Raw genomic sequence first — 26,702 nt, forward strand, 5'->3', positions numbered from 1 at the left:
ATCTTTTCCCTCACAACAGACAGCATACAGTCAAGAAGTTCATTCTGGACTGTTTTGGATGTTCCCTTAAAGACAGTTGCGCTCTCCAGATGCTCTTTCAGTACACCGTCCAGTGATGCAACGACGTCCACCAAGCCACGAAAAATCCCTGGGTTCTCCGAGTTTTCGCTCTCGTCATGGCCACGAAGGGCCAACTCAAAGGCACCACAGAACTTCACACAGTCTATTATTCTGGAGAGGATGTGTCGGTTTTTTCTCACCTCTTCATTATGTTTCCCGAATGCCAATTCGGTATCCTTCATCCAGCTGCTCGGCAATGCTCAGTCTTCCAAAGAGGTTTAGCTTAAGACAGTTGGTTAGGTGGCTGCGGCCACATTCGTGCTTCTTACATTTTTGTGTGAAGTGCTTTAGATCCTTCATCCCGGTTGTAGTCCAAAGTGTTTCAGTCCCAGGACTTTGAAATAACAGACAAGGGAAACAAAAAAAGGCATTGCTCACTGTACAACCAGCTAACCAATTCCGCTTAGCATACAAGTTTGAGGAGAAAGTCCGAGTGTAGGTTCTCCCGCGATCAGTGGTCGTCTGTTGAATGTTTACATCCGGACGCTCGGGTCCCAAGTCTTTCAATTTCTTCTTTTCGACATCTGATAGTCGATGAAACGGTGTTTTAAGTAGAGCTTGCACGGAGTTCTCAGCCATCGATGTCGCCATATTCACTCAATCTAAGTTTCAGCTAGCTACGGTGCTGCTCTTTACGCTTGTGGTTAGGGAATGATAACGATGCTGATTCGCCGAAATAGTCCAATCGCGTATCTAAGAATGTCACATTGAACTAAGAAACAATGCCATTGGCTGTGGGCGCAAAGATTAGCGCCCACAGATCTAAGTTTCATCCCCCAATGAAAAGCTATCCTTGCTAAAATGACTGAGAAAAGTATAAGCTCTCCTATAGACTCCCATGTTATCGGCGCCCACGGACGGTAGCCGACCTGCCTATTCTCAGAAAAGGCGAATGGCAATATATTATGTCCGGACACATTTTAGCGGTTCTTGACAGTGGTCTCCCATACACATTTAACCCATAAACACGGTACATTTCTTATTTCAATTATGTTGTATATATAACGTTTTTTAACTCAAAAAGTCAGGGTGGGCGGCGCCCAAGCGCCCACTATTGACGCACCGCCACTGTTTGCCAAACTCCGGAGCAAGCAGCAGTTTTAAAGTAACTTGTTTTTGCCATTATATGGATAAAGGTCCATGTGGTACAGGCAGTGTTGGGGAGTAACGGAATACATGTACCGGCGTTATGTATTTAGAATACAAATTATGAGTAACTGTATTCTGTTACAGTTACAATTTAAATAGATGGTATTCAAAATACAGTTACCTTGTTGAAATCAATGGATTACATGACAGTACTTCTCTGTCTCAAGAGTTTATTCACTCTCTAAATAAATTGAGGCAACTTGATGCCTTTCCCAGAAGCCTCAACATGAAAACGAATGAAAATGAGCTATTTGAATTGCGTGATCAGTTGCCTACAATGGAGTCGGAAGAGGAGCAGCTAGAGGTAGAGCTGGAGCCGGAGCCAGCGCAACAGAGCCAGGGCAGGAATACGTTTCTATCTTGGAAATTCAAACAGCATTTCACATTAAAGAAAGAGAAGGGAGAACGGAATATAACCGTGCAGTAGAGATGGGTCGTTCCTGAACGAATCAGTTCGAACGAACGACTCTTTGAAACGAACGAACTGACCTGACTCGTCGATTCACCTTCCTCTCGTTCGTTCGCTCGTTCGTTAGTTCGTTCGTTCTCCCCCGGACTAGTCGTTGTGCCAATCGTATGCTGTTGTCTGTTGAGTCTAGGACGCCCTCGTTGAATTTTAGCCAATGAGAGAAAGGAATGCTTCTTGTTTATTCCTCTCTAGTCGTTAGGCTAAATGGGGACTTGAAACCTTTTCATCAATATAATCTTTCTGCCAAGCTTTTAAACATGTTTGTCGGCATATTGAGTCGTTATTTCTTTATTTAGTAGCCCTTGCTGAGATAGAACAAAAAAATGTAAGACAATCAATTCACGGATCAAGCCATAGTCTACTCTATTAGTATTTACCTTCAATAAATGTCAAGGTGAATATACGCATTAGCCAATGTTGTGTTGTCTAAAAGTACACATAATCATGAAGTTGCAGCTATGTATTTGCCTTGAACTAGGCTACGGTGTTGTGTTGACTGTTTCCACGATCGTTTGCGAACGAGGAGCTGAGAGTGCATTCCATGATTCCCCGCTGAATGACGTTGTACCGGAAACGCGACTGAAAGAACGATTCTGAATGATTCTTCTTGGCGAATCTTGTTGTGGTCCTGGGGGTGGTCACTTTCATCAGAAGAACTGAGCTAGGCGAATGCTGAATGGACCACAGCAAACCTCTTAGAGCTACCACGATGGTAGGCTAATGGTTGAATCGGAATTTATTAACAAAATCATGAATCAATAAACAGCCCAGTTACGTTAAAATGAAAATCATGAGACGTCTATCATCAGATGAATGATATGGAAAGGAAAAGTTAAGTTAGAACTACTAAAGCCAGTAGTGTGACCCATGCTAACATGAACACTAAGCTTTTCCCCCAAAAAATGTAAAACTAATCTAAGTAATACACAGCTTTCTGTTGTCAACCTGCCTCTCTAAATGCAAAACTGACATTAACAAATATGCAATAATGCAATAACAGCTGAAAAAATGCTTAGGTGTGTGTTTTCTTTAATATTTACCATTCAGTAACGCAATCGCTGCTGTCTGTCCCATAGAATAACATGACAGCGCAGCGTTTGTTTGGAACTATCGGGGCTTACATGAACCACGTGACTGCCCTGGCGGCACATCAAAGAGTGTCGCAACTCTGAGTATCTATATAGCTCTGGTCAGGGGTAGTCATCTGCTGTAATTTTACTGGTCACCTTGCTATTTTATAGTTGTATCAGTATCTGTATCCTATGTGCTGATTTACTAGCCCCGGAGCCGTTGAAAGACTCTGAATAGTTTGACCTGCTAGCTAACGTTAGCTAAAATTAGCTTGCGTTAACTTAGACTGGAGTTAGATTTTTGTATTATGCAGACTTGGGCCTAACACATTTAGCCAATTGGAACAGAAGAACACACCAGAATAGGCCCATTTAGTAAACAGGATTTGATGGCCGCATTCCTACACTTATAAAATAAAATTCAATGTGGAAGTAATCCAAGTATTCAGAATACGTTACTTAGATTGGGTAATGTATCGGAATATATTACAGATTACATTTTTGGGCATGTTTTCTGTATTCTGTGACGGAATACGTTTGGAAAGTATCCTTCCCAAGACTGGGTACAGGTGATCTACATTTAAAAAGTAAATCTATTTATTGGCAAATGCTACAAAAACAGTAGGTGACAAATTCCAAGACCAGATTTGTACTTTAATGTATGAAGTGTAACAGATAACATACAGCAATTAAGACTAGAATAATTCCTAATACTGATTTTGTGTGCAAATACTGACTATAGAGTTTTTGTTAGTCGGTTTCCCTCAACTAAATACTGTTGGTGTGTTTTGTTTCCTACTTTATTTACACTACACTTTGTTAAGATATCCTAGCAAAAGTAACTGTTGGTCGGGAAAATAATCACAAATAATATTGTATTGCACAAAGACATGTGTAAATGAACTGTAACAGAGAAATTGATTGTTTAAATTCTAGAATCAATATGTCCATTAACCAGTGGCAACAGACACAACTAATACTCAGTCTACCTCTTAAACTGAGAGCATCCAGCAGATGATAGTGGGAAACCTGCTGCCGTAATTGTTTGGAAAATAACAACCACAGGCTTGATATTGAGCAAAAATAATACACAAAACAATGTTTACATTAATTCAAGACAGAGAATAAATATAATACAATATTGAATTTACATGGATACAGAACCCTGTGGATTATTTGAAAATCAGCCAACTCCCTTGTGCAAAGATTATCTGCAAATACATGTGGTGCAAGTATTTATTTTTACATGGTGTGCTTCTTTCAAACATTCAATTAATACTAAGTGCAGGATAACATACAGTGTATGGATCACTGGTAGGTAAGTGAGAAGCACTGTAAACATTCCATTTGGTGATAAACGAACACAGTGTAAGACGTGAGCAGTGTGAAAATCAAGTAGTGACATCGAAAACATACGGCAGTTAATCCTTACTATTTGAAAGAGGCAGCATATGTCAGGTTAGATTCATCCCTGCCCAGCCTAACTGCTACCAAACAGGTCATACTCTGCTCCATCAATCCAAACCACCTTAGCCTGATCCAGCTCAGTAATCTAATATATCTGTGCATTACTGCTTGGCATTACCAAGCAGCAGATCAATTCCCATGATCACCTGAGGAGATCATTACTTTGGAAATGTATAAGTGTGATCTGTTTCGTAATAATCCTTGCATCTGTAAAAAAAGAAAAAAAAGAAAACCGATTCAGCCATTGCAGCCCTTGACAGGCCTTCCCCCACATTAACCATCCTTTATACACCAACAGGCTCCGTTCACTGTATAGTCAAGGGCTTAAAATCAACAGGCCATCTGTGAATAGATGGAAGGGAGGGCTGGGATGGAATGGGTCGGCAATAATTCTCCATTCCAGATGTGACCCTACGCCAAGTTTGGCAGGACAAGGGCAGTTATCCAAGGGGGGAGGGATTGAGGGAAGGTTATGTGGCAGGAGGGTGACTGAAGTGAGTTGAGAAGGACAGATTGTTAGGTGCACATGACAATGAAAAAGGGGAATGGACTGAAAGAACGACTGGCTTTCAAGGAGGCAACACAATAAGGACTCAGACACAGCCAATCACTGGTGGATAAAACAAACTTTGGGGACCGAGGTGGGAAGGCAGATGGGGCAGGAGCCAGGGCTAGGCGAGGACAGCCATATGTGAGAGGCAGCTGATGTGTGAAGTATTATGCCCAGCAGTCACCCTCTCAACACACTGCTGTGTGTGAGGGCACCTTGGCCCCCTCAGAGCCACATAGATAAACACTATCCAAACCTCCTCATTTATAGCTTCTCATTAGTTAGAGTGGGGAGGAGGAGGGGAAGGAGTGCGAGCCAGCCGTAACCCTGGCACTCCTGCTGGAATGAATTAGAATGTTTTATACTGTGTTGTGTTTTAAGGTAATATTTTATTTCACAGATTCATTGACCTCTAATTTTCATGGATAGATGCACATGGTTGACAGACTGACCTTTCAATTCCCATCAATCAGCCTTTCTGTTATTCATACCAAAGATCATTGATGCAACTTTTTTTTTTTTTGCCCTTTGTAAATTGTCCTAGTGACTCAAAAATTCCAACTGAGCAAACTTAAATTGTATTGCTCTCCACTTTATTTCTATATTAAATAGCCTTTTAAACAGCACTTTTTTTATCTCTACCTTGGGGACCCTATGTTAGTTGCAGACAGCCACCGTTTGAAGAAAACCTTCTCACGAAAAGATTGTCTTTGCAATGATTGGTTAAATATGTTCAAAATATCAAATTTTATATGGGAGAAGAATTCAGAAATAACATTGCTTGAAAGAGAGGTTAAAAACGGAACAGCTTTTATGATCTTATTCTTATGATTTACTCACACTCACTCTTTGTCAGAAGCTTGCCATTTAGTAAATGTATTGTCTGCAAGAGTAATAAAATGTGCAATCTTATTGCTGTTTTGTACCCAAAAGTTTTCATTTAATTATACAAAATGACAGTGTTTGAGAGTAATATCCCAGATTGATGTTGGTTAAATGCTCAACAATTGTGTTTACTAACTCCTCAGGAGATGTGAAGACAGGGATACAGCTGATGTTATTCTCTCTCTTAGCAAATACAGGATAAAAGTAGAATGATTATTTTATTTTCAAAGTTAATCCGTTCCCATTAGAAGAAGCATATTCAGCCAATCTTTGATTTATTAACCTAACGCTATAGTGCCTATATTTTCAAGATTAGAGCAGTATGACAGTCTTGTTCTGATTCTCCAGTTTCCCTCTGGATGAATTTACCTTCAGAATAATAATGTAGAATTTAGTGGGAAATGCTTCTTTATTACATTTCACACTAAGTGTGTGATACCAAAGTCCTGCAAGTGAACAGAGAAATAAATGCTATTGTTGAGAATCAAGGGCATTGTCGATATACTTATAAGGTGACTGATCTAAATAAAATAAAAATAATATGCCAAGTGTGGAGGACTGAGCCAGCTTGAAACACAAGCAACTCTCTTGATTTTGAAGTAGTGTGTATGGGTTGTATTTTTTTGACATGAATCACTCCAATTATCTTTGAGTATTAGACCAATTGAAATCATGAATAATGCTGCAGTTTCATAATATCTGAAGACTCTTTCAGGTCCATTGCATTCTCTTAAATGTATGTGGGGGCTTATATCATAGTCATCATTCCCTGGCTTTTTCAAAACAGTTTTAGCATTTTTGGAAGGTTTAAATTTTCAACCTTCATAATAAAACTGATTATTCAGGAACTTTTGTAATGGCTGAACAACCTGTTTACACTGTACAGCCACGACTGCAACCCCCAACCTAACGAGAGCTCTGTTTGTGGATGACACTACTATCTTTGTTCAGGTTATAACGATGAGGGTTCATATAGAGAGGAAAATACCAATTTTACCAAATGTTTTAACAAAAGAGTGTTGCTCAGAGAACAACCTAAATGCTTATTGACAGCTAAACCAAAGCTGATATTTATTTGAGGAAAAAGGAGGAGGCAACACTTCTCTACATCAATGGAGCCAAGTAAAACAAATGAACAGTTTTAAGTTCCAGATACAGCATTACGGACAACTCGACATGTTCACCACTGATCTATCCATCCCGTAGGATAAAGCTCAAAAACGACTGTATTACACCCATTTACCGAGCATCATTGATATTTGTGAAAGGAGGTGCTTGTCAAGACAACAAAGGATATTAAACAACGCCTACCGCAGCCACAACATGTTCAATTTGGCCCTGTCAGGCAAATGTTCCAGACTTATATAGTGCCGAACCAGAGATGTTTTCTAACTCAGACAAATATACTGTACTTACTAAGGAAAATCTGCTCTTTACAATCCATGCTTCCCGACCTTACCTTTTTCCATTAACATACACAACACTTAACATACACAACAAAACATTTATGATGAATGAAAGAATGAATGAATGAATTTATAACTGGACTGTTGTTTATTTTTATGCAGTAGTTAATATGTTTGTCTTAACTCTCTTTTACTTCGGGCTACTGCCAATCGTTAGTGCCACATTACCACAGACAATTGTTTCCTACTTTAGTAGAGGCGTCACCTTGGACCAGATAAACAAAACACAAATGTTTTTTCCTCTTTCAAGTTAATTAATTCAGATGCAGTATATTCACTCAGCCAATGTCTGCATGTGTTGAGAAAGACCTCTGTAATGGGGCCCTTTGCAGTGTGCACTGCTTTCATTGGATATGAAAACAGGTGAATTAATAGGTCATGGCTTTTTTCAATCCCTTCCACGCCCATTGATTATGTTTTTTTCCTAATCCCACACAGTGTAAAACTCTGCCTCTGTTCATAACACACTGAGTGTGCTCCTGCCTGCACAATTTATTCAGAGCAACAGAGCCCTGAGATGTTGGATGTCCTGGACAGGTGCACATTCAGAGCAGCATATCTATCATTTCACAGGGTCACTTTATGACCTTGTCTGATTACAGTTCTGACACCTAGGTCTTTTCAAGGATGTACCATTTGAAAGCACATGCGACCTGTACTGAAATTAAGGAAGCGACTACTTCATTATTTGTTTGTCTATAAATATATAGGTGTCCTCCTTGTTCTGAGAGTTTAGCATTTCAAGCCTAGATCTTTTTTATTAATTAGAATGGGAATCTTCTTGCAAATACACATTTTGTTGGCTATGATATTTGTGTTAATTCCATGAGCAGGTTCACAGCCAAGAAGGGGTGAAAACATGGCACAGGTAAATAGTCTTTGGTTAGGGGCTGTCAATAAGCTTGGCCAATTACAGTAAACTAGCTGTTCACCTTCCCTGCATTTTTTAAATGAATAGTGGCGTTCAGACAGGCATCTCCCTGAGAGAGAATATAAGCAACTAAAAGTGTAAAACTGCAAGGTGCAAGATGTTTTATGTTTTAAGTTAAAAGCATCTTGATATTAGCTAGCTACTTTGATCAAAATAGAAAGATAAATAAAAGGCTCAGAATTCTCAAACTATAAAAGTGTCATCACTTTTTAAAATCATCATTTTGCCAAGTCCCTATATATAAGAGGAACATGTGTTGTGCGAAGGTCAAATACGTATGTCAAAAGCATTTAGTGGGAATGAAGTTTAGCTTATTTTAAATCTAATCAGAATTTTTAACTGTTTTGTTTAGACACGTTTTTTTTTATTATTCTCACGCCTGCTTGTTGTAGTCACAGAAGTGCTAAATTAATTTTAAAGATTATTATTATTTGATATATTACTGAAAAACTCATGCTCCGTTTAAGTGTGCTAAATAATATTTGATACCGGTAACAATACGTCGCTGTTTGTTAATAACATGTTAGTGGAGCCTCTGCACGGCCCTGTAACCTGCTGTATATGAACGAGTCTCTATGGCAACGTTAGCTCACCTTGTCATTGGTGTGTTAACAGGGATTTGGCTGACAAGCTTTCTAAAAGCCGGCGATTCCACAGAGGACAGAGGCTGCATATCTTCAACACTCTGCCACGAGTCTCTTAACTTCTCGGGGTTCAAGAGGCATGCGGCCAGAGAGAAAGTTACCTTCTGTTGCTTTGGCCTGCGCGCACTCGTGTCTTTTTCTTGCCTTTTCTCCAAGCCTGCAGCTCTGCATTGCGAATCTGTTTCTTCAGCCGTCTTAACCAATAGTAAACAGACTTACTGAGTTACTATTCTACCTGCACAATTATTTCTGTGGTGTCGGAATTTCTCGCGATGTTTGTGAATTCTTAGAAACAAAACACCACATCATTTCGGGTTAAAATGTGTTGGAACTGCGTTACTGAGAATTGTATTATATTAGAAATATTACTGCGTTACATCAAAAAAGTAATACATTACTGTAACTCCGTTAATTCTGTAACGCGTTACACCCAACACTGTACATTATAACTGTAAACACATTTCAAATGCATGGAATGGCCTGATGTTAAATGTATGGAAGCCTGGAATATTTCTAAAGGTAAATGTGATTTCATTTTAAATTGAAACGAGACGCTGTTTAACAAGAAGTCTGTATTGCTTGCCTACATTCCACCATTGCTGCTGTGGTACAGCACAACACTGCTTCAGTTTATTATCCAAAGATTTTAGAGTATGCAGCTTATTGACACATTGCTGGTGAAAAAAAATACATCTGATTGATTAACTTTATAATTCCCCTGTATCAATCAATTATGTGTCAGCTGCGTAAGACCTGAACAGCTCTGCGGGAGGTAAATTCATTGATTAACTCTAAATTCATGCTGTGTGCTTTTACCACAATGCCAGGCTAACGGAACAACATCATGTCTTTCTATCTGTGATTAAATGCGTGCCTTATAACAATGGACCTTGTCATTATCATTAAATTATGTTATAAAACAGCATATGTAATACATGTAACAAATCATTATATTCCCACGAGTCATGCCTTATACTTGTATTGCTGAAACGTTATTCATAGTCACCCCATGACATTTATGGACAATATGTCCAACAATGATGAATAATATCTGCATTACATTAAATGCCAGATGTTACTTTCAAAATCACCACAGATTAGGAAAGAAATATTGGCAATGCATATGCATATAAGCATTCAAATTGTGGTTGTATATTGTATGCAGTTGTTTATGCCTCTAAATTAAATCTTAAACACAATATAAAGACAAATAATTTGAACTATAACACTACAATTCAGTTCAAACAACCTATGTAGATAAAATTCACACACAAATTGCAATATCAGTCCTCCTTTTTGGAACTGTGTCCACATTCTCCTTATTTAAACAGTATTCACAAAGTGTGCTGCTGATTGTGCCATACGGACAGCTAGTCCTAGATGTACGTGTGGATGCATTTCAATCAGATCTGATAAATCTATATCAGCTGCTTTCTGGGGATCTAGAGTGTGTCTTAAAAACATATATGTATCTCATCTTGTCAGTGCCTTGGGTAATCTGCTTTGGTCCAGTTGAGTGACTGAGCGCAACGTTACTGTCATGTCAGGGAGATGATGGTTATATTTCCTGTGAATGCACCTGAAACGTTTTCAATTTTTTCCTTGATGAGATACACAATATGCACATACATCTGTTTCAACAATTAAGCTTATTTAGCAAACGCCCTTGAAGTCATGTCTTTTATCTTGATCTCATTTGCATGCAGCTGATCCATTATGTATAAATTAAATACATGTAGATTAAGTAAGCTTTTTTGTTATGATACACTGACATATAACATGTTTTTTAAAATCTTAAACGTGGGATTGTGCATCTCAATGTTAGCGATATGCAACTTTAAGGAAGTAAAGTAAAATAATGCTGGGTGGCTTATACCACAAGCTAATTGTGATACCTTATTGTTTCTCACACTATCCAGATGGTCGGTATTAAGACACTAGAAATCACTCGTCAGGTTTTCTAATTGTCAGTAGTACTAGGCAATCTAGTACTAGGTCATGATCAATCCGGTATTTTGTATTAACCATGAACAAAGGTTTAAATTACTTAATAGTTGCGCTGTACATGAACACTTTAGCATATATCCTGCCTCACACAGTGGAGAGCAAACAGCTGCATTATTTCCTCTCACTTCTTTTTGTTTGACCTCAGTAAAGGTTTTAGAGAGCTCATGAATGCATCCACCAGTTTGATCATAGCCATTTCTCACCTCCTGTCATTTAGGCCTTCTTTCTAAATGATTAATACCAGATCATTCACACCTGCAAATAATCACAGCCAACATCATTAACCTGGTTGACCTCCTCTTTCCTGTCCAGCTCATTTTTCCTACTGCTGAGCCTGTTCTTCTGCCATTCATCACTCCATCCTGAAATTATCTCCAAACACCACGCGGGGTGAACAGCATGTCTTATTGATCTCCCGTCAATGCCTGGAATTGATCAAGTGGAAAGTAATATAATGCTCTCAGTTTGGTGTAAGTTTAAAAGATGAAAAGAGGGAGACAGCACTCCTACAAAATGTAACTGTATCATTACATAAAGGAAATATTCCTATTAGGTCTGTTGCTAAAAAATACTAAACATCTCATTTAAATAGCAGAATTTGTAAAACATTTATCTGAAATGCCTAGTTTCTTTTCACTCTTAGGGTTTTATTTTCTAATACTATTGTTCTACAAACATCAAGTTCATGTGTTGTTGGTGATATGATTATGGTGGTGAGGGGGTGGGGTAGTTAGTTAAACAAAATATAAGCATGATCATTTAGTGGGACCATTTGCAGCATTGTCATTTTGCCCTACTGAAGAAAAAAGAACCTCATTTAAAATTGTAAAAGTTTTAATATTGAAATCAAACACAGGAAACAGAAAATAAATGCATCATCTAAATTAAATTTAGCTTAAAAGGGGACCTCATCTGTTCCTGGCAGCAGTTTTGAGAAGTGTGTCTTTGTACCTGGTTTGCTTTGTTTTCTTTCACAAGAGGCTGACCTAGACACTTCTTCATGCCCATTAGAAATTGGTCTGCTGCTTTAAAGATAATAAAAAGAGCTAATATAATGGGCCATTACTGAACTTCTTCAACTCTATGATAATGTATTCCATCCAGAGCTGTATTCATTGTGCAATGCTGAGCCAATGTTGCACCAAATATCAAAACCTGCACCTCTCTAGGCACTTGTATATTAATAACTAATGATCAGATCAGATTCTCTTCAAAAAACATGTAGCTCATCTGGTTCTTAAACTGTTTACTCTACATTCACGCTCGTCACGTTGTAACTACCAATTCATCAAAGAAGAAAGAGCTTTTAATCCAGTGGTTGTTTATTTTTTCCTAGTATTGTTTCAGCTCAAAAATATGAACATGTAACTTAAATGTATAGGTGTCTAAATATTTATTGAGCTTATTGTATTGTACATAATTGTTTTGTTCCTTGAAACAGAAACTTCAAACACTACTTTGTAGCCATGCTCATGCTCTGAGGCAATGTTTTAATTTCCTTTTACTGTACAAGAACCACACACATTTTTGTGCCGAATACCAAACATTTATAAGTGCTGTTGAGGAACACAGTAAAACAAAATATTATTCCAAGGTCTTTTCTTGTTTAAGTTGAAATAAACTTTTTACATAAAAGCGTAACAAAGGAAAGGTCTCTTGGTGAAAATGCTTTAAGAGTTATAGTACATCTTTAAAAACTTTACAAAAGAGAATCAATTGTCAAAAACATAGTTTTTCAAAAGGTTGTTTCTTTTGTGGACATGAAGGGATTCAAATCCAGTTGCTAATTGTGATTACACAATTACATTTCAGCCTCTCAGTAGAGGTTGAAAAGCATCAATGTGCTTTTGTCACACAGTCGTATAATGCTCGTATAAAGATGTGTTCACCCTCTGTCACAATTTACACCATATTTTCAATTTCTTGCCTAACGTGTTCAGACAGAGCCTGCGTTGGAGTGATTGTTTGATACTTATGGGGACTGCGGATCCTGTCATCAAGACATCAGACTGGGTAGGGAGCGCTGCCAAAACAAGACATCAGTATCTTCGGCATAATCAACATCGCTTTGGTGGCAGGGCAATTGAGTTACACAGTTTTATCAATTGGGACTTACTCACTGCAGCCATCTGGGTCGTGCACTTCTGGTTATCCTCTTCTCAATACTGTGTTTCAATAAGCTCTGTAGCAGGATGTTTCTAATACTGCTTAGATCATCTAAGGAGGGTATCCATTATGGGTGTGGTTTACATTGCCAATTGTTTAAATTGTTAGTTTTGACTGATTTATAAAAAAATAATTAAACTTAATTTCATAAACTGCAACAGGAAGATTGCAAGCATTTTCTAGGTGTATCTTTGTCACTTGGAAAGGGGATATTTTTTTCCCACAAGGTTTGTCAGTGTTTCTTAGAGATTACCTTTTGTCTGAGGCAATTGATGCGTTCTCCACTTGCTGTGCTTACCGGTCCCACTCTGTTTCTTGGTTCGCATTATGGCTTTCTTTGAGCTGACCACCTTCTGTGTCTTTCAACTGCCAGATGTCTGCCAGATGAGTGAGCTTCAATAGCACACAGATTCACACTGATTTACAATGGGAATAAGGGCATACATATCATGGCCCCCTAATGCCTGTGTCCAAGTGATATAGACATGTACATCAGCCTCTGCTTTCTAAGAAGTATGTATAGCACTGGTAGTATATGTGTTACAGGCATGGCCTGTCTCCTTTTAGTAACGGAAGCCAAGAGGTATGTGTGTGACGTGTGCACCTGGGGGTTGTGGGAAAGAGAACTGTCTGGCTTTGTAATGGCGACGACCGCGGTGAGGTGCACATGTGTACTGTAGAGAGGGAAAAAGTGTCCAGTTTAGCTCTTTATGAACCTGCTTGAAGACATGTTATCACGTTCTGAGTGAAATAAAGTGGCGGATGTTCCAACGGCACCCAAACGCCTCCTCATCTTTTTGTTAAGGTAAAAATAGGCGGCTGGTTACCGTCCTGACAACGAGCCAGGGTCAGACATTCAAAGGCCAGCGAGCATCCCAACTACGCTTCGGAGCCGAGATACTGTCCGAGACTGAAAGATAGGTAACATATGCAGGAGAAGCCAAGTTGGGATAATCGTTTGTATGTGATTGTGAAACAGAAAGAAAAAGGATAGAAAAAAAGGAAAAAAGCAGAATCGCACACATTCATCGCCAATTTCGTCAACATGTAGGTCAGACGGCCTTCTTCATGTGTGTTAGCCCAGCCCAGGTGCAGTATAATTTACTAATGGATGGCCTAAATGATGTATCACATCATGTGTAGATTATTTTTTCAAGTAAATAACTTCCTGGTTGCAATGGGTTTTTTTTTTTTCAAATTGTTAATGAGAAAGTCCTAACATAATTTTCCTATTATAAGGGAAAAAAGCATTTCTCAGAATTGTTTGGTGTGTTGGTAAAATTCCTTAAAGGCATGACTTTTAGTTGTACCTATCTCTTTCGAGTTTCATTCATCCAGCTAAAATACATTTCAGCGGGCCCTGACTGCCTGCAAGGGTCCAAACTGAGGTCAAAAGCTTTAATCTCTGCAAGGTTCCCATATGGATTGCTACCAGTCTCTACGGAAACTGTTACAATTACTTTGAGTTTTATTACTAACCTCTGCCACATTGGGCTGGCCTGCATCTATTGGTAGTGTCTCCCCTGACACACCTAAAATAATCAATTTTAGTGGTGGAAATGTCACTATCCAGTCCAGCAGATAAAACCCATCACACCCCATTAAAACAAACAAAGTTGGTAAGGTTTCTTTATTATTAAGAGCCGGCCCTCCAACAAAATTAATTTAATCACACATAATCAATACTATCCCAAAGGAAACACTATCCAACCTTGGACAATGTTTCCAGGGTGTGCAGCTGCTACTTCCGTTCTGTTATTTTATATAATAACAATTTCCATTCATGTATTTAGACAATTGGTAATTTGATTATATCTCTCCAAGAGCTGCTTGTTGGCTGAAAGATGTTACCTTTCAGCTAAGTTTGAATAGCACAGGACCTAATCGCCATAGAGACGCAGCATGAAACTGCTGTGACATCCTCTTCAACGCAAATCTCTGTTGCCCATTTCATGGAAGATCAAATTGAGGAACGTCTGCACTTTGTCCATTTCAGGTTAGCATATGACAGAGTAGGATGTATGTTCTCTAGAGTCAACATCAGAGGTTTGCAGTGTTTTAACTCTGTCTTACGGCTCAGCTGGCTTGGACTCTCAACTAAGGAGGTCCTACAAGAAGAACCAGGTACTATCCACAACCGAAAAAAAACTAAAAGACATACTAACATTAAACTGCATGTCATACTTGCCAGGTAAAAGGTGAGTAAGGTCTCAGACAACTGAGTGCAGAGGAATTCAATCCTTGAGTAATTAAGTTAATCTTTAAAAGCACTAAAGGTCCCAATTCTTTACGGAAATAAAAGTAAAATTCTCCAATTTATATAATGGTTGAGGATTATAGATTTAAGCATGGAAAGTCAATTTTACTTGTGGTTTGCACAGGAATCATGAGACGGAGGGGAAGAGGGAGTGTGTTTCGGATCCTGTTTGTACTGCTCCTTGCATAATTTGTTCCATTATCCTGAGAGCAGCTCAGGTCTGCGACATGCTGACAGAGGTCATTGTTGGCTGCCACTGGAGTGTCCCAAAGTGACAGAAGCACACGCAGGGCACATAAACAGGCCTACACGGTTCAAGTAGTTCATGTGGGCTAAAGGTCAGTGACCCCTTCTATTCAATAAATACGACCGGTGTCTGGAACAAGGAAATTAAATGCTTTTACACAAAGTACATCTTTGCTTTTTCAGGCTAGTGGTGCCTAAACGTCCCCTGACAAGCAAGTCCCCTCTCACTGATTGATTGGGGTTTATTTCTGATTAATAAATCACAAGATGTATCCGTGGGTATGATTTAACATTATGCAGTCCACACTTTCATCAAGAATCCATGTATTTCTCTCAACTGGTAAAGATAATGTATCTTAACTGGACCTTAACTGCGAGAATCAATCTAATCTTTATCCAATATCCTCAATAAACACCTTTGGGATGAAGGTTCGGCAACAAGTGACTGTCAAGCAGGCTTTACACAATGAGAAACTATTGGGCACATTTTGCATAATTAACAAGGTGAAATTCCAAAATCAGATCCTCATTGACTACAAAACCAACAACACTGCACACCTAAGATTTTTATCACGCATACTACAATACGAACAGGGCAAACCCCTTTTGGATGATGATGTAATTTTGAAGTGTATATATAAATAATGAATATAGTTGATATAGTAAAATCATGCCTGAATTCTTTAAAAAGTAAACCACCAACGTGGAGTAATAACAGTATTATCATGCTCTAGCTATTCAGCGGCTTTAGTTTTAACTTATTTTAATTGAGGCACGTGTTGAGTCCATAGTCCAAAGAGCATACAGTGGCTGCACCATGTCTTCTGTCACTGAGTCTTATAAGATAAAGGAAGATATACAGTATCAAAAATGTACACCTATGATTGGTTGTAAACTTGGAAAATGTCACACAATTTAGCATAAAATATGCCCACAAATGCCATACACTGCATTAGTTGTATCTGTGCAATTAATTAATGTAGGACTTGTTATGCTGTGCAAGCACTTCTCCAAAGGAATGTTTTTTTAGTTTGATCCCCTGACAGTTTGATGAATGCTACCCCACATTTTCTTCTTGCATCTGGATATTAAAATAAGTCAAAATGAAGACACGTAGCTGGTGATGCTCAATGATGTTACGTAGCATTTGATCAAGCATCGAAGTTATGCAGATTGCTGTGAGGAGGACCCTATCCTCATAACTCCGTTGGCACCACATTGTCTGCATATTCAGACAAAATATTTTTTCTGTAGCAATAGTAAGCAGTCCATCTGAGGAAACATTTCTCATACTTGTGATAGTTCCTGGCAAATGACAGCTTGAAAATGGCTCAGCATGATATGATTAATCATGCTTATTCACTGGCGGGGCTTCATGTTGTCTGTTTTATCTATTTAAAGGAATAAATTATGTGCATTCTGTCAGACTATACACTTTGTTTGGGTTCATTTAATGTTAATTGACATGAATATGTGGGTATGTCTAATTTGACTTTGGTACATCCTACATACACAATATAATGTATTGTGATTTAATAAGTTGGACATAACTGAGAAGTAGTAGTTATAATAATTATGTTGTAGGGAAAGCACTTGAAAATCTATTATTGAAACTAGTAATATTGAGTGCACAGGGGTCAGGCGAAAATGATAATTGGATAATAAAATTGAATCCCTCTTCTGTTTTATTTGCTTCAGGCCTAGCTTGTCCTATTTCTATTTCTTTTTCTATCCATTCAATTTCCCTCCATCTGTAGTAGAAGCTGGCCACCATCAGAGTGTGGAGGAGGTTATTCAGCAACGGTGCTCCCACTCAGACGTGAGGGAATAAGCAGGGCGGAACACAAAGCTATTTTGGTTGAGCTCCTCAGTATCTAGGTCTAAGTGATTAAAATGGTTTCTTGTGCCCATATTGTTCTCAATGAAGGTGAATGTGTTTGTATTGTTGTTTGATATTTTTTCCCTGTTTCTACCAAACCAAAACCAAAAAAGTCTCATAACAAAGCTATTTTTTTCTGTTCTCATTGTGTCTACTTTATTACTTAATTTAGCATTTATAAGCAGTTTGTAAACAACTTCTAGATGAGTTTTCATTACACATTTTAACATATCTTATCTTCCTTTCTTTCCGCAGGTTCCCAATGCATTGTGCAAATGCCACATTGACTCTCATGGGCTTCCACATCTAACCCAAATCCTTCTTTAAATTGAAAAATTGCTTGCTATGCTAACCACGAGGGACTGAGAAGAGGAATGCCTGGTCTGCCCACCACTGCTGTATTAGGTTACTTATTGACTGTAACATCTTTCTTCATTTATTCTTTCTTCATTTTCCTTGTTTCACTCCCGTAGCACTTCCTTCTCCATCCCATTCATTTCATCCACCTCAGAGCCCTTGAGGCCAGACCAACAGACACGCTGGCCAGTTTCAGTTCCATGCTTTCTTTTGCTTGCCACAGTCAACACTACAGAGAGGTTTGTTATGGAGACCCAGTTAAGGCAGCTAGCATTGGGGCAAAGCCTAGTGGGGCCATGCTGAATGGATGAGCTGTCAGGATGCCAGTTTGGTGATAAGAGACCCAGATCTCATCCAAGCTTAGATGGGGGAGATATTGGTTCCTGTCAAACCCCACAGCAAAAGAAGCTCCAACGTCAGAACTACCCCGAGGATGGGTGTGAAAGTAGGAGGGGCGAGAGCCTGAGGGAAGCTGAGAGGGTTGTTTGGGGAAAATAGACTTCATCTTACTGTATCAAGTCCATGTGTGAAACATTTTAAATTCACAGTTACAAACACATTCCATATTTGCACTTCCACGCATTAATTAGGAGAGTATTGGAGACAAATCCTGGTGCATACTACATTTGATTGTCAATGCAACTTTTTAGATCCTCCAGTATCTATGTTAATTTGAGCTCTGTCCATATCACATTGCTGTCTCTGGGTTGTTTGTTCCTAGATTTACCTCTGGGAGCTATAAGGAGGTGACAGGAGACTCTTGGGGAGGCAAGAAAAAGTAAGAGGGGAGGATAGGAGAGGAGGATGTCCAGGGAATAAGCAGACAAACAGAGTTCCCAAGAGAGTATGAACAGATGAGAAAAGGATGGTGTCTGATAGCAGAATGTGGAGTGACAAAGAAGAAAAGAAAAAAGGCAAGAGGAGAGAAAGTGAAAATGAGAGGAGAAACTGACAGTAAGGACCAGCAATGCTGCAATATTTCTCCTTTTCTCTAATGGGGGTAAAAATCTCATGGCATGAAATAGTCTTTTCATTGCAGATAATGAATATAATGTATGGATTCATTTCCTTCTGCTGCTTTTATTTTCATGATGACTGTAAAGTGTACTTCAGATATGTGTCTCTGATTTAAAGCATAATCCATCATAATAAAATATATATTTTAACTTCCCTTTCTTTGAAGACAATTCTTTTTTTCCTTTTATCACAGTTTGTGTTGAGAGTTGAATAAGCTGTAGACTCAAAATACAAAAACTATTGCTTATGTTGAGTACTTTGACAGGATGACAGCATTAAACCTGATACCTTAATTCATAGCCCACCTGAATATAGACTATCAAGGAAATGTAAAAGTATACTGCAGTTCCATGCAAATTGGACGTAGTAGTTGTGGTATGCATAGACATGCATGTGCACACACACAACAAGAAGAAAACCCAAAGTAAGGACACGGATACATCCAGCAAGAGGATAGGAAAAAAAAGCACAAAAGTACTACACATTTTAAGAAAGCGACGACACCATGGTTGTAGACAGGCGGGAGGGAAAAGTGGAACTGGCAGGGTTCAGAGGAGCGAGAGCAGGAAAACATCAGTGGAGAACTCATCACAATGCAGTGCAGCAGAGCAGCTCCTGGCCTGCACCACAGGAATCCCATCTTCAGGGCTCAGAGCAGGTAATAGGAATGCTCCAGCCATTAATGCTGGGAAAGGAAGAACATGAAAAACCCTGTGTTCTCTGTTGAAGCCTCAGCCTTTCTATTGCCCACCTCTGATTCAGCGGCAATCCACACCACAACACTGTAAAGAAACGGATTAAAAGCAGTTCAGAACTTGTATGGAAGCCAACTCATACACTACTATGAAAAAGAGACTGAGGAGAAGAAAATGAGAAAGTGAAAATGGGTAGACATTGTTATTGTGTTTTTATCTTTTATTACAAGGCAATACATTCCAGCTCTGTTTACTCAAAGGGTTCTGCATATCCATTTGTTTTTAATGCAAATTAATAAGCTGGGAGTGCTGTACTGATATCTATTTCCTTTTTCTTTTTTTTTTACTTAATGGAAGTCTTTTTAATACTCTTTTGTGTCTATTTTGCTTTTCATTGCAAAAAAACAGTCTTTCCAAAACATAATTAGAGAATGATTCCCGCCAAGTTATTTGTTTTTTCCCAAAAGCAACCAATGTTTTTTTGGAGATTTAAGTTAGTGGCACTAAGATGCCAAACTGATAGGTTCATAGAAGTCGACTGGGATGTTCTGTTCTGAAAAGGATGCCTTGGGTGCCAGGCATTGCAATCTCTGTAGTTTCCTATGTCAAATGGTTTCAAGCACTCAAGCAATGAAAATTCTTAAAACTATTTGTCGTTGACGATTGTTTTCTCAAAAGATTTTCTTTCAAACCATTTTATGCATGTATTACTGATACTATGAATCAATGCGAGGATAAAGATTAAGACCTTACCTGTCAAAGTAACATAATGATGCAGCATTGCAATGAACAATGCAGGTATGAACTTTTGTGATAAAGGAGATTTCCGCATGATAATTACTCAAAAAGATAAGCCTGAAGCAGCCGATGATGAGGTTGGGTTTAGTGATCAATCAGATTATAAAGAAGCTGAGTTGTGGCACAATTGTCAAAATACTTGAATTATTACACAAACTCAGAGCACATATGTTTCCTCAAGACAATGGCTGATTTTGTTGTGTATTTTCTGTTTTGTAGGTACCAGTCATTCAACAGTTACAGTAGCCTATTGTATGTGTAACATACTGTATATTAATACGTATACAAAAAAGAATAGGGTACATTGGAAAATATATATACTTTTTTGAGAAATATTTGGCATTTATGCATGGTGTAAAATAACGAATAAGGGGGATGGTTAGGTATTGCTAATACAAGGTTATTTCAAAAGTAATGCGGTAAAGTTAATATAACACGGTTATATAAATAAGAAGTCTTAAGGTTAAGTATTTGTGGCAAAACACTTAAAATGCATTAAGTACTATGCAAGCTTTCCACTATTGTTCAAAAATAATTACATGGACCTTAGTGCCTTATTGAGATTTATAATCAGATTTCGATTCATGTGAAATTAAATCAAAACTATAAGCCAAGGAACATAAATAAAACTGTTAAAATAATATCCTTGTATCAGCATAATGGCTTTATCTTGCATGTCTAGCAAATCAGTTAGTTGTTCATCAAGAAGGCAGGGGCTCCTCCTCCATTGCTATCAGTGCTGCTTGTCTTCCATCCTGCTCACATAATCAGCAGCATTATCAGCTCGATCTCATTCATGGTCTCTTGCTACTGGTGAGGTTGGATCTTGGCATACCATTTTCTCAGACATCACTCACCATCAAATTGTATCCACTTCAATTGGTATTCACTCAGCATCTCCCATTGCCTTCATGCATTTGTCATACCCTGGTATGGATTCAGGTTCTCTAATGCTTAGGGCCATTTCATTTTGATTAGAATCAGGATCAAAACCGGGTGCATTTACAACATCGCTGGACATAATCAAGTTAGCCAAACTAAGTTAAAATGTGTTATCTTTTGCATGGGCACTTGTAGTCAAATTTGGCTGGCAAAAAGACTATAAGCAGGCACGACAGTGGGGGAGTTATTATCAACCCAGTAAATGAAAGCAAGATAGCCAAGCTAAAGTTAATAGCAGCCGTTATATTACAGCTTGTGTCCATAAACAGACCTCAACACTTACACTGAATGAAAAACCATCTCCATATTTGGACACCATTTTAGGTTAAGTTAGGTGGGCATACCACCTATAAGCACAAACATTTGAAAATGATACTATAAGCTAACAATTTTGCCAAAGAAAGCACTGAGTTTGCAACCCAACGTCCATAACAGCTTCACACTTAAAGCCCCAGTAGTAGCTTCATTGTTTGTTTAAAACATAACAAAGCAAACAGTTATTATCTACTCAGCTAACATAACATAAGCAGACCTCAACACTTGAACACGGTTCAGCATGAGTGTTACATGGTGTTGTCATTATGTTACAAATTTAGAGGCGTTTCAGGCAGTGAACTTTGGGATTCTATCCTTTTGCTTTTACATGGACCAAATCCTATACGTCTCTTTGTCTTCTTCTTCCATTCGGCCTTTACTCAACAACCATGTCCCTGCCATCACATGACCATCATAGCATTACTAAACATGATTTCACAGAGACTATAGTTATTTGATTGATAAAAATGGAAAGCAACCACCGGTTTCTCTTTCTAGGCAAACACTGCAATGTCTATAATCACTTTTGGGTCATGAATAGATATTCATCTGAAGCTTCCTAAAGATTAGGAGGCCAAGTGCTTTGCTATGTCTTATGGTAATGAAGGGTTGTTTTTAATAAGCTGCCTGTTCTCTCTCACAGGAATGTTCGACTAATGTCTCATCCTGAGTAGTCGGGTCACTCAGGTCAAATCCAAATGAAATTGCTGCTCACTTTTAATTCTGAAATCTTCAGTATCTATTGGAACATAAAAGAAAAAGATGATTTGAATATTAAGAGATTGTCTCTGGTATTACGGAGACCAGGTAACTGTTATAAAATGAAACTCACTTTTTCCAAATTAAACTTACATTTTATTAAATGTATATTTATAAAAGCAAGTTAAGGGTTGCACGCATACTCATTTATGAAAACTGTGAAGAGGTCTATGCAAACATGAAAGTGGCAGAGGTGATATTAAACCAGACTGCAGGTTAAATGTTAATTGACTAAAACAATTTTCAAATTACATAAGTGATCAATCTGCTCTACCTGAGAAAAAAAAGTGCTCATCAAACCCTGTCACATGGGGGGGTTGGGGAAAATTACGACACCAAAAGGGCACATTTACACCGAATTAACGGTTAGTCTTTATACTAATATGGTCCTTTAATATATTGATTCATAGTAAAATTTCACAGAGATAGGTACTAAGCTACACAGACAGCTGGAAGTCTGGAGAACATAGGGGGGCTATTTGAAACTCCCAAAGGCCCTGCTCTTGTACCACACTTGAGTGTAGTTGCTTAGCCTAGAGGAGGGATGCCACATCTGCCCCAGAGCTTTCCTTCTCACCCGTCAAAGGCCAACCCCTCCATTTCCCAAATTAAGCAAAGTATGCAGGAGGGACACTAGATCGATGACCACTCATCAGCTTCGCCATCTGGCCCCAGTTTGTTTTCTTAGCAAATGAAGCTGATCATTGAGCAGGGTGGCAAATAGCATTGATATCTACTGGGTTGTTCCTGTTTATTGGCCATCTGATTTTTGGGGATATAAATGTGTATAATAACAGGCACTGAAATAACCTCAGATGCAAGACAATACATGCAGGTGTTTTCAATCTGATTGAAATGGCTTTGACATCACTGATTGGGGTGTAAGGAGAAGTGCAACATGCTTAACAATGTCAGCGTACAGAAAGCAGTGCAGCTGCAGTTTTTTGTCCTTGGTGATTTAGAGTTATCATAATCTTATATCACTGAGAGCAGGACAGTGACTTCCCTGGATGCTACTAAAACCAAGACTGACCTTTCTTACTGATGCTGTCTCTGTGTTATGCATCCAAAAAATGGTAAAATACAACTTCTTCTCAAACTTACTTAAACTAGTCCAATGATATTTAATAGACTAAACCATTTTGCTCGCTGTGGTGACAAAGCATTATAATAGTACTCAAAATAACAGAATTAGCCTTTTCATAAGGTGTCTTTCAAAGCTTTTCAAATAACTTTTACATGAATAAGCTGCAGGCCTGTAGCCCTGAATAAAAACCCTGAAAGGCAAAGAATAAACTGATCATAACTAATCTTATAAAACTAATAGCCTAAGGTATGAAAAATCACTGCAAATTAAGGAAGAAAAGCCTATGTGTTACTATTGATGTTTGTAAAGAGAATTTCTCTGCATACGTTCACTTTTGCCGTGATACAAAGGAATTCAATCAGTTTGTATATGTGTCCTTCTTACTGGTATTTTGGACCATGGATAAACTACTTCCCTTCCCTTTATGAATTTGTTAGAAAACCTTTAAAAACCATGACTTCTAAAGAGGATGGAAGCTAGCTTCCTTCTGTCAATCCCTTTGTCATCTCTTTTATAAAGTCATAGATAAAATCACCAGATTGGCTTTCGATTATTAAGCATTATGTGCTACCTATTGAAGAGATGAAGTTTCAGTAATATTCAGCATCAGAGATAGCAATCAGGTTAAACATCAGGAACAAGGCAGTTTTGGTAAATGGTTATTGGACCTCATTTAAATAGCACTTTACTAGACTAAACCACTTGCTTTTACATAGAAGTAGGACAGTATCAGTGGATTTTCAAAATACTGTAGCTGTGAGCCAAAATGGCTGTTTTACTGGCTACATTTAGTTATGGCTATACAGGATCAGTCTTTTACTGTGGAAACAGCAATACACAACTCTTGGTAGAAAGTAGCTGTCCAGCTGTGGCCCAGGACCTGCCAGAACATCTGTTTTTAATCGCTTCCCCTTGCTGATTTTGAAAGAATTGTTTATACAATATTGCCTGCTAAAACAGTCTTATGTATAGTTCTCTGAAAAACAAAATATTCTTTTGATTTGGTAACCTTGTTTTGTGAGAGAGAGAGAGAGAGAGAGAGAGAGAGAGAGAGAGAGAGAGAGAGAGAGAGAGAGAGAGAGAGAGAGAGAGAGAGAGAGAGAGAGAGAGAGAGAGTAGACAGTTGATGTGTTTTACCCCTCTATTCTGGCTCCCTTATTTATTTCCAATGTTTTTGTATACCTTATACACTATGGGTACCGTGTTAATTTGTTTTTTATCCAACCCCAGACTGTTGCAAATTAACCACACCAACTGCTGTGCATCTGTGAAATTTATACATGTTTTACTGCATGACTCAGTATGCTTCACAGCTTCCATGTGTATTGAATGCCAGTCAACAGCTAGCATTGGACACTTTTCACACTATTTCATTAAAGATCTTTCCCCTTGTTGTTGATTTACACCCACCTATCCTTACACTTTTGAAATATCCAATACACCTGGTACACACTGCCCACTGTGCTGCCAACTGCACCTCTATCTGTTTTTAGTTTCAGGTTCCCTAAAAACATAAAGACACATCAGGTCTTATTCAGGTGTTATTTTGTGAAGTAATTCATTCTCAGTTGCAGTGGCTTGGCCAGACTCACAGTGTGAGTGTGACAATGTGAGTGTGAGCACAGACAGAGCCTTGTAACCTTGACACCCTGCTATGGGTATGACGGCCATTCATGCGTCCTGCAGGGAAGGGTTGGCATGTCCAGTTAGATGTCCTAAACCTGCAAATTTGAATGTGCTGTTCTGCAAACTTCAAACTGAATACCTAACAATATAACTAAACTGAAGGGCTCCTTTCACAAGTTAAAAATAGGTGGCGCTCAGTTTGAAAAAAGTGGTGTCACATCTGAACACCAGTCAGGGTTCAGCATTGTTTGAATTAAAATCTGAAAACAGTTGTTGGGTCTTTTGCTTGTGTTACAGGTGACTTTACAATTTGATGAAATCCCATATGGTCAATATACGGTATAAGGTGAAGAAATAAAAAAACTATGAAAAAAAAAGAGCTTTGTGGCCAATAAGGTTGGTCCTGTAATTGTTTTATTTATGATAACTACAACATGTTGGTTTGTTTCTTCCATAACAAATGTGATGTCAACTGCCAAAACTTTCCCTTCAACCAACTGAAATAAATACCTTATCCTTAAGTGTCTCAACGCCCAACCCCCTCTTTTAAAAAAAAACAACCCTTAGGAAAATAATTACTATCAACGGTAGAAATTGCCCATCCCCCAGTAAGTCTATTGACACCGCCCCCTGGCCCGTGCCCAACAGTTGTGTGTGTATGAGGCACACTTACAGATGGTAAACAATAGAAAGCAGTCTAGCGGTCCAACCCCTCCCATTCTGAGAGGTTTCTGCTTTCAATGCTATTCAACCCAGCTGCCTCCCTACTGAAACTGCCCAAACATCTTAATGAGGAATTCTAACGTATCCTTAACCATCACAGAGCGCAACAAACAAAGTGGAGGATGTTTTGATGACAAAGCTTTAGCAGATTTTTAAAGGCAAACAGGTGGCCCTTTTCCAGGAACAAATACATTTGAAAGATTTCATGAAAAAAAAGTCATTGAATAAAAACTGGCCCCAAAGTTACTTTATTTTGTGTCAAGTTTATTTTTACCTAAGTACCAAAGAATACATTTTTGTTTTAATGTTTTTTCTTTTTTTCCTGACCAGAGGTGTTGGTAAATAAGATGAGCTCATAAAGAAAAATTGTTTTTTTAAAAAGGATAATGACTTACAACTATTAGCCATCACTGACTTTGAATGTTTTTAAGTTCAACCCTTTGTTAGATAACTTTTCAAAGTTTCGCTCAATTTCCAGGCAGTTAGTGATAGAACATGTTATCATTCAAGAGATAAATAGAACAAAAAGTTGTTTTGACACAGGGATGTTTGATTGGTAAAGCCCCATGAAATGTCATGATGTGATTGGTGGAAATGCAAGCATCACTTTTGTGTTCATTTTTGAATGATGCAACTGCCGGATGTCAGGGTCAAAGGGGCCCCTCTCACAGCAGAAGATTGCCAAGGAAACCCCTTCATCCGTTAAAATAACATGAGGCCCGGTAACTCAAGATCAATAGATCCGAGACAGGATGTGATGTCGTTTTCTGGTCAGCTGTTGCACACTGTGTTGGTGAACAATAGCGACAATACCTAGCACACGTGCTCCATTGTTGCAGTGAAACTGAGACATAAGGCATTTCCCCTGGGGCTTCCTTTCACCCCCATCTGTCATTGTTGTATTTTTTTGCTAGACAGCATGTGGCTCCAACGGTGTAAGAAAAACCGCTGACAATGTTATGGTTTAAAAGCACAGCCCTCAGAATGTATTTACATATAACCTATGTGGGTAATTATATACATTTATACATAAATATATATATAGGGAGCGTAACATCCCCACACAATTTTTTACTT

General features: G+C 38.4%; 1 protein-coding gene across 1 annotated transcript in view; it reads left to right on the top strand.

The window, feature by feature from the left end:
- pcdh17 (protocadherin 17) overlaps positions 1-17,765 on the top strand; it is an 86,532-nt gene extending 68,767 nt beyond the window's left edge. Inside the window, exon 5 of the mRNA XM_063881936.1 lies at positions 17,562-17,765. Within this exon, the coding sequence (XP_063738006.1) occupies positions 17,562-17,593 (32 nt within the window). The 3' untranslated portion in view covers positions 17,594-17,765. The remainder of the gene's footprint in view (positions 1-17,561) is intronic.
- Positions 17,766-26,702: the final 8,937 nt, after the last annotated feature.

This window comes from Eleginops maclovinus, chromosome 4 (assembly GCF_036324505.1).
Source record: "Eleginops maclovinus isolate JMC-PN-2008 ecotype Puerto Natales chromosome 4, JC_Emac_rtc_rv5, whole genome shotgun sequence".
Taxonomy (NCBI): domain Eukaryota; kingdom Metazoa; phylum Chordata; class Actinopteri; order Perciformes; family Eleginopidae; genus Eleginops; species Eleginops maclovinus.